Source organism: Taurulus bubalis (genome assembly GCF_910589615.1).
Source record: "Taurulus bubalis genome assembly, chromosome: 19".
NCBI classification, from domain to species: domain Eukaryota; kingdom Metazoa; phylum Chordata; class Actinopteri; order Perciformes; family Cottidae; genus Taurulus; species Taurulus bubalis.
Window position 1 is genome coordinate 11,647,947 of NC_136607.1, and position 17,118 is coordinate 11,665,064.

Sequence of the window (17,118 nt, forward strand, 5' to 3'; positions counted from 1 at the left end):
AGCAGCATGCTAACGCTAACTACTGCAGTAGAGTTGTGTGGAGTCGTCATGGCAACAGGTGGTCACTGCGGGACGTCCCATAAATCACTCCGTCAAAACGGTGTTTAATGCGATCACGTCAATGTCAACGTGATATGTCGAGGAACTATTATTAGCATCATTTAGTACTCGTCAATAGAGGTCAGAGGTCAGAGTAGAAGTAGCCAGTGTCTCCTTCGTCTCACCTTACAGAACAATGTGTCGCACAAGGAGGTGTAGGCCCAAATAACATGAACAAACAATATGTACAATGTTTTTAGTTTCCTGTACTGTACAGACTAAACAATTATTTTTTTCAATTATGGGTTCTTTTTTATGAACCAAGTGGGCCGGGTTTCAAGACTTTTTGGGATAATTTTAATGTAGTAAATCATCATGGATTTGGATTTTGTGAGAGAGTGAAGATAGCCTGTGGTGTATGGTAAAAGCCAAGCAGAGAATAGCCTGTGTGTTTAAAACACAGAAATGCTATTTATCCCCATGATCTTCAGTTTTTATGAGCCTCATGAGTCATTCCACATTTCAAGAAATTCTGAGTTTTTTAAAACCACACTGAGATGTTTGATGGAGCTCATTTTGTCTTTAAAAACATCTCAGACTTGACTCCATCTCAAGACTTTGCTGGATTTGAGGAACTTCATTTTCTACATTAATCCAAACATTGTCATATGAGGGTCAAGTTTATTTTTGAAGGGGACTGATAAAAAATCATTTCCCCAAAAGGATTACTAAAGTACTTATTTCCCTTGAAGGATTGGGTTGACGCTTTCTGTGCCCAAATGTCCACGAAGACAGAGACAAGAGTCCCCATAATGTGGCCGTCTGGACCAGATAATGTCCTCACAACACTGTTCATACATACAACACACACTATTCTACAGAAATTGCAATAAAAATCTTTATTTTTATATATTCTGCTACAAATGTCAGTTGTTTCTTGCATGCATAGTTTCAAACACGTAAGACAAGTAAGATCACAAAGTAAGATTTTCCTTTAGAAGAATAACTCAACTTTATAGCATGCATAAACCCATGTCCATTTATGAAGAGTCAACCAATAATTTAGCTGCCCCAGGAACCAGAAAGGGCATTTCAAGCAGCCATTTAAAAAATATAATCCAATGGATCATATTTCTAAAATGTACTATATACACGTACTACACTGAATAAGACTCAAATTATATTTTTGTAAACTTTCTTTGGCTTTTTTCATGAAGAAGCAAATGCTGCTTCTTTACAAATATAGATAATGAAGGAAAAAGAGGATAAATAAATTGGTTTTAGAGCATATGTTAAGGGTGGTTTATGGAATAGGTTGATTGTTCAATTCATTTTGAGGTATTAGTTAAGAGTGTAAAAGTTGTACCAAAGTGAAAATCACTTCAGGACTGTTCTGAAGACTCTGTAGACTCACAAAAAGCACATTTATCAAAGCTCTGTGATGAAAGCACAAACAGAAGCTCTCTTGCATGTTTAGAATTAACACTCTTTTATGTTTATCACCTATATGTTTGTAAGTAGATGATCTGTCAAACTCTGAGTAATATTCAGAATGAATACAACATATATGGAATTCAAAAGGCCTATTGCATTCAAGATAGCAACTCAGAGAGAATTTCCATCAGGAATTTTTGATGGTGAAGGAGTCTTACGCACACTGAAAATTACATTTATCTCACAGTATGATGGGCATAATGTTATTAAAGTAAGAAGAACTGCATCAGTGCTACATTACACATAATTAAAGAACACATATTGGTTTGCCTAAACAAGGTAGTTTTACAAGACACAATAAACCTACAGTAGGTTTGGGATAGAAACAACAGTAGTGCACAAAACACAAACACAGCTTTGACAGGATCACATGAAATATTTCCATTTTGCCATATATCATTTTAGTGCTTAAGATACCCTCAGTTTAAGAGAGGAATGTGCTATAATGGTTTCGCTGCTAGTTGAAAATGAATTGTGAATTGCTACATGTTATCAACATAGTGTTTGAGCAAACTAACTCAAACATCCCATTTTCCTTAACCCAACAACCACATCAGCATTAAAAATGTTAATACTAAAGGAAAATATGCTTTTTTTTAAACATACTTTGTAAAAGTCAAAAATGCAGCTCTTGTTTTTTTGTATGTTCTGAGAAACAGCAGCAGCATATAATCAACAGTGTTATTCTTGGCTGTAGTCGTCAGCCTTTGTGCTTCAGCACGGCAGTTTCAGGGCTGGGTTGATATGTTTGTGTTTTCTTGTTCATTGACAGTTCAGAAGTTCCAAATCCATCGGGACTCTGTACTGGACTCTCTCCTCTTTCTCCCACACCAACAGAGAATCCATGTTGTGTTTTGTCATGTCGACTCTCTGTAGGGAACTCATCGAGACATCATCCGCACAAACTCTGTGAATTACAGAAAAGGATGAAGTGTTTTACAGAGCTTTAGTAAAAAATACATCATGCAGCACAAGTGGGCAAAACTGCTCCTTATATAGAAACGTCTTTCCAAAACAACGTTTATGATCACTAGAAATGTCGTGCTATGGGAGGAAATAAATTATGTAATTTAATTCTGCAATAATCAATAATAATCTTTAATATTTTAGCTCATTATTTGGGTTTAACAGCTTGCAACTTTAAACTGTTATGGTTCACTTTCACCGCTCTGATAGCATTGTTTGTTTTTTTCAGCAAAAAAATACCCCACTATACGCTGCCTGGCACTAAACAACACAGCATTTAGCACCTAGCTGGTGAACATAGGGCAGAATCCAGCAACGAAAGAGCCAGATATTAAGTTCATTGGAAAGCAAAAACCGAGCTAAAATATGAGTGAATCTTGAACAGTACAGTACATTTGTCAGGCGTATACAAGCACAACCCAGCTCAAGGTCATAAACCAGGACACCAGAACACTATCAAGTGTGTTATATAACAATAAAACTTAATCTTGCTCAATCAAATGTTGCTTGGATATTATTGCTGAATGATCACATAAATAATGCAGGGGAATCGTGCAATTGTGCTACTGAGAACAGCAGCCCTTTCCGATATTGTCATCCCTGACAGCCTGTGCATATTTTTCTCTGTGGGTAATCTATGAGGTGCCATAATCCCTGGGTATGGAGAAAATCTGACAGCAACCTCCTGCCTTCATCCCCTCACCTCACCATCAGCATGGTATTGGAATATCAGCACACATGTTGGGATTTTACTTTGAAATGTGTGTGTGTGTTTGAGAGAGAGAGAATGATAAAAGAAAGACATCAACAGCAAGAAGATATGGTGCAAGCATGCATAATTTCCAGGCTCTGCACACAGTGAAATGTGTTATGCTGTATGAATTGCTAAATACGGTGTCACACACAGTTTAGGACTCTTTACCTTCAAAGTCGACATGTCCGTCTCCGTTGAGGTCGATGTCTCGAAGGATGTCCTCCAGGTCTCTGTGTCCGACCTGAAAAAATCAGGTTATGGGGAAGGTGTGAACATCCACGGCACAAACTCAAGTAGTAACAGACGAGATTCAGACCGACAACATGATTGATGCGAAGCCACAAACAGGAGGACAGACTCTCCCGGCAGCTCTGTACCTGTTGTCCTAAAAGTTTCTTCATCGCCTCTCGAAGTTCTGCTGTGCTGATCTGGCCGTCACCATTAGTGTCAAACTGAGAATGATGAGAGAAAGAGGGACACATGCAAAATGATTGATTGAAGTGGCTCCGTTCTGGGCCATCACTAGTGGAACATCCTGAAGATTATTGACATTTTTTCTCTCCATGTCTTTCCTCACCTCTTTGAATGCATCCCTCAGCTCCTTCACCCCGATCATGTCGGCCGTTTCAGCAAGAAGTTTGGGCCCCATGAGTTCAACAAAGTCCTCAAAGTCAACATGTCCTCCCACTGTTGGGACAGATTGAAAAGAGGAAGCTGCATTAACCTTCAGGGAATTCTTACAGGTCAAAAAATGACAAGACGTATTGCTTTATTTGTTCTCCGTCTGTTGATGATGAATCCTAAACACCTGTAGTGATGACATGCACAACTGCTTCTAAATGTCTGTCAGAGGAATGGAGGAAATTATTAAAAGACATACACAGTTTTACTTACAATTCATGTTGATCTGCTGACTCAGTTCAATTAGCTCCATCTCTGTTGGCATGTAGCCCATTGTTCTCATGCAGTTCCCCAAATCTTTACAGCCGATAAACCCATCTTTGTCTTTGTCAAACTCCTTGAATGCCTCACGCAACTCTGAAAGCGAGGAAGACAGGGTTTGAATCATATAGAGATGTGAAAATTATTTGAAAAAAACTAAAAACTGTTTTGCTGTCCCTGAAATGTGCCATACCATCCATTTCTTCTGGCCTCAACTCTCGGTCCTGTGAAGGATCACAGTGCAAGGTTAGGATCCAAACACTGCTGCTATTTTCAGAATGATGCCATTACGCAGCATTCCTTACACAATAGAATGCTGTGCAAAAATAAGTGACTGCAGGTATGTGCAGCAGAGTGCAAAGAGTCAGCAAGTTTCCTTCCAGTCTGAGAGGAAGAGCTTATCAGTGAGATCACTTACTGAAGAAAACATGCAGATGCTTTGCACTCCACGACACCCTGCTTAAAAATAATTGGATAGATGTATAATAGCAGAAACAGGATCAAATACAGCATGGAGATGCAGAGACAATGGAAAGCAACGGTTCCTTTAATTTGAGGTCGACTGAATAACATGACCCAATCTCGACCCCTACATTCATTACGAGCAGCCATGTGAGAGCTTGTCATCAGAACAGTCGTAAAACAGCGGTCCCCGTTTTCTTTAATAACAAGACCTTAACGCATGTTGTTGTCACTGCTGGAATTAGACGAAGAGAGAAAATTGTAATGTAAGGCGCATTTCTGCCATCACCATAACCCGGCTTTAGTAATACTCCATCCTGATACAAATATCCACCAATGTGTGTGAGTAATCCAGCCTCATGCACATATACACACACAGCCTTGCATTCAGCATTCTTCTTATCAAAAGGACAGATTTCACATTATAAAAAGGCCATCTTCTCATTTCCACTGCGTTTATGTACATGCTGTGAGTGCTGACGTTACCGTGAGAGGTGATTACTACACTCATTCATCTCATGTTTCTGTTATTGTGCACGTACTGTGTTGTGCACTAATCTCTCGGCATGCATGCACATGATATTGTCTGGACTTACGTACAGCCTGCCGGCTCTCAGCGAAGCCCTTGCGTAGAAAGATGCACGCAGGCCCCAGTACGTTGTGCATAGTGGCTCCGTTCTGGGCCATGGCCACTAGAGGCTCAAGGTAGTTCCCCCCAGATCCCCCCTCCTCAGAGGAGTGCACTGCTTTGTAGTTCTTCTTTTGGTCCTGGGGCAGCATCCGAGGCGGGGGGCCAGACATGGGAGCAGGGGCAAAGACAGGGGTAGAGACTGTGACTCAGACTGTGGCAGCATGGAGTCAACAAGGAGCCAACAAGGAGGGGGGTGAAGGGGGTGACAGACATATGTCTGTCAACCGAGAGTCATGCGGTCATAGAGAGGTGTAGAGTCAGGTCAGTTAGAGAAGCACCTCAGTCAGTGGGAAGAGGTTGTAATTTCATGACAAGAGCAACTGATGCCATTCATGAATTTGTTCTGCAGGTCACAATCCTGCACTGAGACGCAGAGGACACCACGTATTATAGATAATGCAAAAGCATCGCAAAAATACAAAGCACATGTCCCGCTGACAGCCTCACAAAACAACTCTTTTATCTTCACCTGTATATCTTGTGCCAACCTTGTGACTAGAGGACAACCCTATCTGTCCCCTAAGCTACAGCCACACTCACAGTTATGATAAAACATTTTTTACCAACGTCATTGCTGAGGTCGGGGAAAACGGGAGCATCACAAGAAAGTCGGACGGGGCAAGAAACACGTCATAGAGGTTTTAAAGAAATCCCCAGATTAGCCATTTCAAGTGCACTCACTTGGGGTTTTATCTTCAAATAAAACCCCAGTGAGTCATGTTTCTTGCCTCATCTCACCCATTTCAACACTGACTCTGGTGAGATTGTAATAATATTATCATAACTGATAGCAATGATGGCCAGAATTAAAAATAAGACCAATGTTGTACTAAACTGGAATATTGCTCTAATACCCAATTTGCCGTTGGTAAGAAACAACAGAGTCCACATGAGTACACATTTAACTGACAGCATTATGATTCAAACTAACGACACAGTCTAAATGTGTTGGTAGTAATATGGTAGTGCAGAGTCTGGATGTATAAGAATCAACAGATTGATGAAACAGTGTATTTAGAACTGGGAAGACTGGGATAGTTATTTTAATTTTTTCAAAAAAGTTCAGCCAGTCATTTCATTATAATCACCCATTAGCTGACTAACAAGGGGGCAGAAAGTGTTCTCCCAATTACAGAGAAAGTTACAGGTTAATTAAAAACGGGCAATCACTGCTCGCCAGTGGACAAAACAAGCCTCTTCTCAATAAAGACCAACCATTGCTCTGGCTAATATTTGAATCAGAGAGAGCAGCTGCCTGATGTCGTACTATCTACGTCAGCAGCAACATCTTTTCTTGCTTATAAAACATAAAAATGACGGTCAAGTCTTCAACTACTGCCGTGTAACATCCAACCCAGTAGAGGAAAATCCAGCTAAATGCGAGTGGAGTGGACTCACTGTCACAGCAAATTACCGAGGGGCCATTTTCGCTGATGCTTTAAATCTCAGACATAAGCTACCCGTCTACAAATGCTTTTACAGTGACCATAAGACATGCACATGCAAGCATATACTACATGCAAATAAACAATGTATAATACTCTCTACAAATGACCTTCAGACTCCATCTGTTACCATGCCAGTCTTAATGCCAGTTCATGCATTCCTATCCCCACCACACGAACGGATGCCCACTGGGTAATCTGACCAAGTGATGCATGGAACTAGGCTGTCTGTGGGTATATCGTGCCAGAAAAGTACTATGAAGCCACGCGCTTGCAGTTATATAACCAAAAGAAGAAGAAAAAAGAAAAACCACTCCAACCTATTTAGCACAGATGGCATCAACAGTTGCTTGTCATATTGTGCTTTCTCAAGGATGTGCAGCTGCGGATCTTAGGAAAACCTATTTGTGGGACCATCTGCCTTCTACACTGATAGTCTATTCAAGCATACGCTGATACGATGAGGACAGCTGATGCAAGAGATGTATTGTTCAGACGAAGGTCATCTTCTTGAGCCTTTATAAAAAATGGTTCTGAATGTTCTTCCCTCGTTCTTCAATTGCGCACTTGTGTTGTCATTTAAAAGCCTCAATGCTAGTGATACATCTGAGCTAATAGAATCTGGAATAGTTAAAAGAGCACACCTGTTTGCAACATATCCACTGATGGGTCACATCCCGCAGGTGCAGGTTCAACAGCTTAGAAATCTTCCGCTGTGCAAATTGACCCGACTCTAATCTTTGGTGATCCAAATTCAACAACTTCACCTAAGCCAACAGGTCGAGCAAAAGCAGCACCAACCAGCTCCTCTGACCTTTGTCTAAAAGGCTAAAATAGGTTTAGAGAATGCAGACGTGCATTAATGAGCACAGAGGAAACTTGTATATAACACAAAAAAATATTATTATATATTATAAAATGCAATAATGATTAGCGCTGCCCTGAACATGCACAATTAGTTTTCCACAAAGTCCTAGTCAATAATAAAAACTGTAAATTCCTAAAATTGTCTGAAGCTACAGCATGAGACTGAAGAGTGCTTAGACTCCGGCAACACAAAACACAGAGACACCCAGTCAGACAGTACAGGGTTCAGTCAAATAGCTTTTGGTCAAGTTGGGGACACACCATGAGACACACATGCACCAGCCAGGGGATTCAAGGAGACCACAGCAGAGCGGACCTTACCTTCTTGGTGAAAATTTTAAGCGACTTTACAGAGTTGCCCATTGCAAAGAATAATCCTTCTTGTTTTATGTTTTTTCTCTACCCGTGTCTGTGTTAGTGTGGCTGTATGTAAGTGTATGCATGTGTGTTTGCATATGTTTCCAGGCATGCATGGGAATAGGAGTGATTAGAAAGGGAAAGAGAGTTCAGTGGGTCATCTACTAATACAAGAGGACATTTGGAAAAAGGCAGGGAGAGGAGCAGAGGTATCATAGGGGGTTAGAGGAGGTAGGAGGGAGAGGACGAAGGAGTGCACCGGGAGGACCTACAGGCAAAGACGCCGGAAGGGACAAGGGGAGGGACACTGAAACAAACGGGGGAATATGTAAACAAGGACAAAGGACAGATCAGAACAAAACAAAGATAAGCGAGGGAGAGGAAGCATGCATGTGATCAGAGTGAGATGCAAGCGCCAGGAGTAAAAAAAGCAAGATTGCTTATTCATTCCATCCTCTCTCCCACAGTGTCTTTCCTCCCTCCCCTCTACCCTCTCTCTCTCCCTCCCCTCTACCGCCTCTCTCTCTCCCTCTCTCCATCTCTTTCAGTCTGTCTCTTGCCCTTTTTTTTACCCTCACTCTCTCCGATTCTTTCGCTCAATCCAGTTTCAATCCATCAATGTGAATGTGACAGAAGAGGCTCGTTCGGACAAGCATATCACCTTCCCCTGAGCGAGACGCTGGATACTCTAATCCAAACATACACACACATGCACACAAACACACACACACGCACACATGCACACATATTCTCGATTAAACACACACGGATGTGGGGCTGTGGAGCTAAAAATATCCCACACTCTCTGTATTCACCCCCTACTCTCCCACATTTCTAACCACTCATCCCCCAGCATCCATCCCCCTCTCTCTATATCACACACACAGGCACACCCACATACACACACGGTGAAGCATCACAATGTCATGTTAAGCTTGAAGGACAGATCAAAGCCAAAATGTGCAAGAAATCACACATGATTGTGAACCGCCAAGGATGCAAACCAACACGTGAAAATGCCAACACACACAGTCAGGCAAAGAAATGCGCGCGCACACACACACACACACACACACACACACACACACACACACACACACACACACACACACACACACACACACACACACACACACACACACACACACACACACACACTTATTGTAAAGTATACTGAGAAAGTGAGTGATGAGCTAAAGATCAAACACCTCTGACACTAGTATATGGTAAATGGACTTGCATTTGTATAGGGCCTTTCTCGTCTTCCAGCCACTAAAAGCGTTTTACATTACGCTTGTCAGCATTCACCCATTCACTCACAATCATACACTGATGTCAGGAGCTGGCTACCAGCCCAAGAGGACTAAACCTAATACACAATCACACCCATTTGTATGCTGGTGGCACAGCCAACGGGAGCAATTTGGAGTTAAGTGTTTTGCCCAAGGACACCTCGACATGGACTGGAGGAGCCGGGGTTCTTCTGATTGGAAGACGAGCCGCTCCACCCCTGAGCCACAGAGACCCCTTCCACAACGTAACCATTTAAAGGAGATTATCTATTAATTAGAGGTACTTGTACTTTATATATTCTAGTATTTTGCATTTTATGTTAATTTTATCCTTCTACCACACTACATTTCAGAGAGAAACATTGTACTTTTCACTCCTCTTGTTTATTTTCCAGCTATTTACTTTGCAGATTTAGATTTTACATATTACAAATACGATCCGCTTATAAATAATGAATAGTTTTATATAAATTTACCAAATGGTATGTAAAAATAGTAAAAGTGTATCAGCAGTTTTACCAGTATTCATGTTATTGCATTAGTAACAATAATGATACAACCTTCTACAATAAGCTATTCTATATAATGAGTATTTTTACTTTCAAGTACATTTTGCTGAGTATTTTTACATTGTAGAATTGGTACTTTTACTTACCCAAAAGAAAAGAAAAGATAAGATAAGAATTATAACTCCATTGAGAGTAACAATGCTCTATACTTTGAATAATATTGTCCATGTAGGATTCTGCATCATCTTGTATAAGTTGCAATGAACACGAGACAAACTTTCTCCCTTAAGGAGTGAATGTGAAAACAGCCTGCTAGCATCAAACTCTGCTCAGTGAAGGTCAAACATCCAAGTGAACAAGTAACAATAATCAAAACACATTTTTGGAGCGGAGGGGTACTTTAAGGATCTGAGTGCTTCTTCCGCCACCGTCTAAAACTACAAACCACAATATGCAGTATAAAACCCTCATTATAGGTTTTTACCAGCAGTCTTTACTCCTGAGGTAACTTTAGCGGATGCTATGTAATACCAATAAACATCCTTATTTCCCTCTCCCGTTCGACCTTGTCTATTCTCTGCTATTTAAATGAACACATTCACGCTGAAGTCGCTTCAGATCTCGCTCCCATTCAATGTCTCTGCTCCTCTGTGTTGTTCTGCGGATGATTCACCCAGCCTCTCACCGGAGGCTCATTGTGAACTTCAGAACACATCAGACGTCAGACACAGGAGCCGTCAGCTCTCATAATGTCAGGCCATAGTGTGCACGCGCATGAGATCTATTTCTCCCCTCTCTCTCCACTGTATCCTTCTCACACACACTTTACTTTGCATGACTACTTTCACACAACATACCGACAGCATTTCACAAGCATCTCAGGAGAAAATTCATCTCTGAGGAAGATCTGGAATCAAAGGCAGATTCAAAGAGATCTTTTGAAAAAACATTCACTGTGCACACAATGCAAATAAATATGAATGCATGTACTAGACGGGAGGCTCATTTCAAGAGGGAAAAATAAATAATAATAGCTTTTGCTTTTCACTGAGGATCTTGAAGTCACATATAATCCTGTTTCATCCACTGCCATCCAGTGTGCTAAATGAACTGAGAGATGGAGGACGGGAAAGGAAGGGATAGATGTAACAACAAGCTCTCATGCGTTCATCATCAACTTGACAATTGTTCTTTTGCTATTTTAAATGGAGAACTTCTATATCTTTTTTTATTTCATTTGCAAGGTCAAATGACTTGTAACCATTTCCCAGTCAAACCGATCTTTTCCCTGAAGCTATTGAGTTTCCTTCAGAGTTTATTCTTATACAAAGACAAAGGGATAAATAGAGTGACCATGAGATTCATTTTTTGGTGCGTGTATTCTTGTCGCCATTGGAGGACGTCTAAGCAGTGAAAAAACACACATTTGCGTCATCTTCTTGTGCTGAGACGTCCACGTTTTATTCTACAGCTGATTAATACATGAGAATGGCTAAAACCATCTGTTTTCATGCAGATTATTCTGGTATTTCAGTGTAATTTTAGATAGTTCTTCATGTAAAATTGGTCTAGTCAAGGGAAACCATTGACTCATTTAGTCAATTAAACCTCTGTTGTTTCTCCACTGACTCATGTATCCCGTCCTCGGTCTCATTCCCTGTCTCTCACTACTTTTCCCTTTCAGCCCCAGGTCCTTATGAATATTTAGCATCTTCATGCACACGCATGTGCTCAACATTGCAGCCCGTGCAGTTGTGTGCGCAGGCTTTTACATTTCACTGCCTAATCCTCGTCTCAAAAGGGATTCAACCAAAGAGTGAGTTTTCTACCTCCTTCTTTGCCAGCATAGATATAAAAATATCATCTGTGTCTAAAAATAGCCTACTCTAGACATGCTGGAGGCATATGCTGTGGTGAAAATGATCATCTTTTTCCTCTTATTTCCACCCAGCTCTTCATCCTCATTCCACTCCTTTTGTCTTTTCTTGTCAAGCATGCCTCCTCTCTCTTTTTTTACAGACGTCATCAAGGTCAGTGTGACCCTCACAGAGGAAGAGAGATTTTGCGAGGGCAAAGAGAAAAGGGACCGACAGACAGGAAATGTCAGTGGGTGTGAATGCAAGATGAGTAACAGGAAGACCAGGCGAGGAAGTGAAAGGCTAATCTGTGTTTTAAGACCTTTCCTCACATTGTCTCCAGAGCTGTCAGGTGGGAGCAGGGAAGTGAGAGTTGATGAGAGTTTGTCTTATATAACAATCATCAGGTCTGCCAGCGCTTTCTCCTGATTTATCCAATTGCCTCGCTCCCTTCTCTTTCTTTCCCTGCCCGATCACTTCTCCTGTCTCACTGATGTGACACAGTGGACGGTTAATCCCTCTCACTCACACACTCTTTTGAATTCAGACCTATTAGAGCAAGCGGTACTTGCTCCCTCTGCTGGTTAATACACACATTCGTTCATCCAAATTTAATTTGAAAAGAAACTCCTCCATAATACATCTATCAGCAGTAGATAATATAATTCTTTCAACAAAAGGTCTGTACCACAATTCCAGATTCCGAGTGTTATTTTTTAGAACAAGGTCACTGAAGGTCACAAAGGCTGAGGGATGTGGGGATTGTTAGATGCCTAAAATAGAAACTGAATGACTACAGGGACAAAAAAGAAAAACACATTCAAGCTGTCCTTGGTCAAGGTGTCTGGTGTAACCTGGATTGTTTAAAGGCTTGAATGGGCAGACGTAATGAGAGTTTTGTTCTCTCTGGTGCATGCCTGTTTTACATATTTGAGTTGTCACATTCAAAATATGCTTTATCTAATAAATACCACAACCTATCTGCAAATATCCAGCTGCAAAAAACATTCAAGCAGCTAACATTTGTCCCGACTCTAGCCCCCACACTAGCCTTTGTTTTACAACACGATTCATTGAATATGAAACTGTGGATATGTAATTGGCAGCATGGAGAAACATGATGGAGATCTGCTCTTTCGTTCACGAGTTTGTCATTTGAATATTTCTACCAAGACAAACACCAAAAACATTCCACCCGCCTCCAGGATCTCAAAATCAGGTCTCGATGGGCTATTTTTAGATTTTTTTTTCACAGGCAGCGAATTAGTTTTGTTGGGGTTGTATGCAGATCTTGATGTTACGTAAGAAAACATGACATTTCTAGTGTGTATTATCTCCCACCCGTATTATGCATTGCTCTGCCACATCTACACAAGGAGCATCAAAGATAATCATGTAAGATGGAACAGCTTGGGTAAGATGCTGAGCCGGTGCATTATAAAAACATTTTGTTTTCATTCTCACGCGCACGCCTGATGTGCACAACTGCCTAGTGTCAACTCACTTCACAGTGACCTCACGAAAAACTAACGTGATGATTTAGTTACAAAATATACATTCATCATCGCTGAGTTAACTCAACTTTTCGATGTGATGTTTTCAATTTGAGTTGATAGTTAATCCTGTTATGTGTTTCATTTACAATTCACATTTCACTCCCCAAAAATCATTCAGGTTGAAGGCATATTTGATGGAAACGACAAAACATCTGCATCCACTCATCAGCAGCTCTAGAGACCTCATGTAGCACACCGCTAGATTTCGGCTCACTGGAACCCCTAAGACTGATTGAAGCACTGGCCTGGATTGAGAGGAGTTATTCCTGGAACACATTAGCGCTTTGGGAGGTAATTGTCTCCTCTTGAGCTTTTTTTTATCATCAACGCAGAGAGAAGGATTTCAATGGAACAAGGAAAATAGATGGGAGGGAATAGACGGCCTGCGACTGCACGGCGTGTTGGAGTCAAGGGAAACAACTGATGTATTAGTAAACAGGTGATGCAGGGAAGAACCTTTATTTTCTGTTGACCCTCTCGCCAGGGTCTCGCAGTATATAAATGGTTTATGTATATCCGTGCGTGTGTGTCCGTGTGTGTGTGTGTGTGTGTGTGTGTGTGACAAGCTCTCATCATTGAAAAGTTTTCCACTCGGGGGAAAGTTGATCCCCCTGCTGTTGCTCAGGTGACAGGCACATGAAAGCGTCTGTATTCATATCGGGATGCTTGACAGACTGCAGCCCCCTCTTCCCCATTATGAAACTGATGGTTTCCAGATTTGGACTGAATGCATGCATCCATTTTTTATCTGCTCAACTGTTGACCGGAGGTCCAGTCACCCATGGCTTCCAGCTTCACCTCCCCCATGTACCTCCACCTGCTGTCACTAATCAGCTCTGCAGATCATGCATTGTTAATAAGCATCCACAGCTACAGTAAAGTTGTCAATAAAGGAGTAGATTATCAAACTTTTACTTTCTTCAAAATATGGACATGCAAGCACACATTAATTCACATTTATTTTATACTGATATTAGGACTGGATTATTTGTTTTATCATGTTGATAGCTATACTCTTGACTTTATGAATTAGCCTTTATTTTGAGTTGCTATGACTCTAATTGCACCCGGACGGGGATGTTTATTTGCATTGCTTCTCTCAAATGTTCTTGTGTTGAGGAAACCTTATAGTGACATATACATCTTACATGACCAAAAACATGCATTTAAAACTAAAGTTAAGACACAATTCTCATTGACCTATGAAGATATACATATTATTTCCAGTTTTGAGTCTGGATTCTTCACAATATTTTATTCATGCCCTTTGCAGTGTTTTACAACATCAGTGAGCACAAAGACACTAGTTTAATTACAAAGTTGAAATTGTCTTCTTTTTCTTCTTCTTCATTTACTTAAACAAACAAACGTATTATCCTTTTAGAAAAGTTGAATTCCTTCTCCATGCCCCTTACCTGCCCAAAGACTGACTTCACTATGGGATGGAGACTGGAGTCCTGCTCAGACGTGGGAGCGCTCCGTCGCTTGGACGTGCGGCTGTTTGCGGACTTGGCAGGTGCGCTGGTCGCAGGTGGGTCCGAGCTGAGGCTCGAGGATGACCCGCTGATGACTCTCTCCCTGGGCTCGAAGAAGAAAGCCGCGTCGTCCGGCTGTTTTGGATACGAGGGAGTTGGAGAGGTCTTCCTGTTCTGCGGGGCGCCGCCCTGCTGATGCGCTGCAGGAGGCAGCTCACCCCGAGGGGAGTCGTGGTGGTGATGATGAGAGTGTTTGGACCTGGAGGACTTGCTGCGCTCTTTCTGGTGCAGACTCCGCTGTCTCGCTTCCTCCTGAGAGTAACCATCATCCAGGAGGCTCGCCTGTCGGTGCTGAGAGTGGCTCTTCTGCCCGCGGTGATCGCCTACACTTCGAGAGTTGGCATGTCTTGGTTGGCAGAGCGGTCTCCGCGCACTCGTCTCGCAGTCCTCCGTCCAGCCTGCGTGCTCGCTGCCTCCAGCATCAGTGGGGTGATGCTGAGCCCGGTGGTTCTGCTGGTCGCGTGGACCGCTACTGGGGTGCGCGGACCTGCGGTTGAGCCCCGAGGATCTCAGCAGAGAAGTAGTGGACTCGCTTTTGGGCAGATTGGAGCTCATCGTTCGCTTTCTCTCGCTTGGCAGGATAAGTGACGCTTACTGCAGGCTGGAGGTCGACTCTAGGAAAAGAAGGCAGTCCTCCGCCACGTGCAGGTGTTCAGCATCAGCCAGTTGGACCCCCCACTCTCTAATCCACACGCACACACACGGTCGCGACCACCACTGCACACAGTCCACAACGAGGGACGGAGTTGAAGCAGCAGCCACCTGGTCGGGCTTTGGCAGTGAATGTGAAGTGCAGCCTGATGGCGGTCAGTGTGACGCTTCACTGGGAGCTCCGCTAACTTCAGATGACAGCATGTGTTGCTGCCGCATATGTCCTCGCGCAAAGTTAATTAGGACTCACGTCACTGCAGAATTTCCCGCATAATGAGCTGCTTGGTATTAGCTTACTGTATAGAGCTGTGGACGCTCTGTTTGAGCCTTTCTGTTACTTACTATGTTTTTGTGTTTGTTTCTTTAAAGACACATCATTTACCAATAAACGCATAATGATGGACACCGACAGATTCACTCAAAACTGTGACACGTGTATTTTTCAGGCATGTCAGAAAGTAGCCTTGGGTCCTCTAGATTCGTCGTGTAACTAAACACATTTTGAATATTCTGGACCAGGACTCACAATAAAGCAAACTAATGAAGAGGTGAAAATATACGAGCAAACAAGGATTAAAAGGATTACACAAAAACGATGACGAAGTGAAATTATTGTACACACTTCAGCAGATAGTAGGTCTCTTGAGCTATGAATAGCAACATAACCTTTTTGCAATTAACACTGATGAGGCACCATTTATCCATTAGTCAGCATCGGGATGAACAAACAAGTGAAATGTGATATACAAAACAGAACTATGTATAGGAGATATTCTCTAGTAAATCAAACATATATTAGACAGCAATATGTTGACAGCATTTTTGTACCAAATGCAGAAGAAACATAAATACAGAAAAAGCTACCAGATCATTTCATCTCTTGTATTCAAAGACATTTACAGATGTTCTCTCTCAAGAAGAGAGTCTTCATCTTCCCAAATATCTTGTCAATCTGCAATTATTAAAGTTCCTAACTCATGGGACTTTTGTCTCATTTGTTTAAAATTGCATCGTCTTTTTTTCTATCTTCTTTATATATTGTTGACAATGTGAATAGTGTTTCACATAGTTTAGATTCCATTGCTATTTTCATTAAAGTTATTTTATTTAAACTAATTCTAAATTCTAAATGTGCTAGTTTTCGCTCATGAAAACAACATAGTTGCATTGTCTGTATAAAAATAACGTCAAGGCGTAAACATAGTGGACTCAAAATAGTAACAGCAAAGTTCAAAAGGGAAAGAAAACCACTGAACATAACAGCATGACAATCTTTCCGTCTCATCCCATCTGCACACCTACGGTCATAATTCTCACAGCAGCTGTCCTGGGATGCAGGGCAAAAGTGCGTAATGATGTCAATACATGGAGCCAATTAGACACTCAAGCTCTCACGAACTGTGTTTCACAGTGAAAGCTGAGAAATGAACAGATTTTTGCCCTCTCTGGGGAATTTTTGTTCTCTGACATCTGTGTCTCTGTCTCCTCTGCTGCAGGGAGAGGAGAAGTATCTTCACTCTGCATGCTCATCCTCCCCCTCTCCCACATCGGCCTGTTTCAACTCCTCAATACTTTTTTTATCCTCCGTGCATCTCATCCAGTGCTGCTGAGCTACTCTGCTATCAGGTGTAACCATATCAGTTAAACTCTTATGTCCACATCCTCTCTCTTTTAGGATCTTGCATTTAAAAAAAGTCTTGAT

The 17,118-nt window shown here is 41.7% G+C and overlaps 1 protein-coding gene across 2 annotated transcripts; it reads right to left on the bottom strand.

The window, feature by feature from the left end:
- Positions 1-2,414: 2,414 nt before the first annotated feature.
- Positions 2,415-15,320, bottom strand: cabp1b (calcium binding protein 1b; the record flags this gene model as incomplete). Of its 2 annotated transcripts, XM_079234721.1 has the most annotated exons (8): positions 2,415-2,440; positions 3,422-3,494; positions 3,631-3,705; positions 3,831-3,940; positions 4,148-4,291; positions 4,389-4,419; positions 5,258-5,425; positions 14,646-15,320. In XM_079234721.1, 8 exons carry the CDS (start codon positions 15,318-15,320, stop codon positions 2,415-2,417), a joined length of 1,302 nt encoding a protein of 433 aa, XP_079090847.1. The 2 variants fall into 2 exon arrangements, with proteins under 2 accessions (XP_079090847.1, XP_079090848.1); XM_079234722.1 differs by lacking the exons at positions 5,258-5,425; positions 14,646-15,320 and adding an exon at positions 7,982-8,023.
- Positions 15,321-17,118: the final 1,798 nt, after the last annotated feature.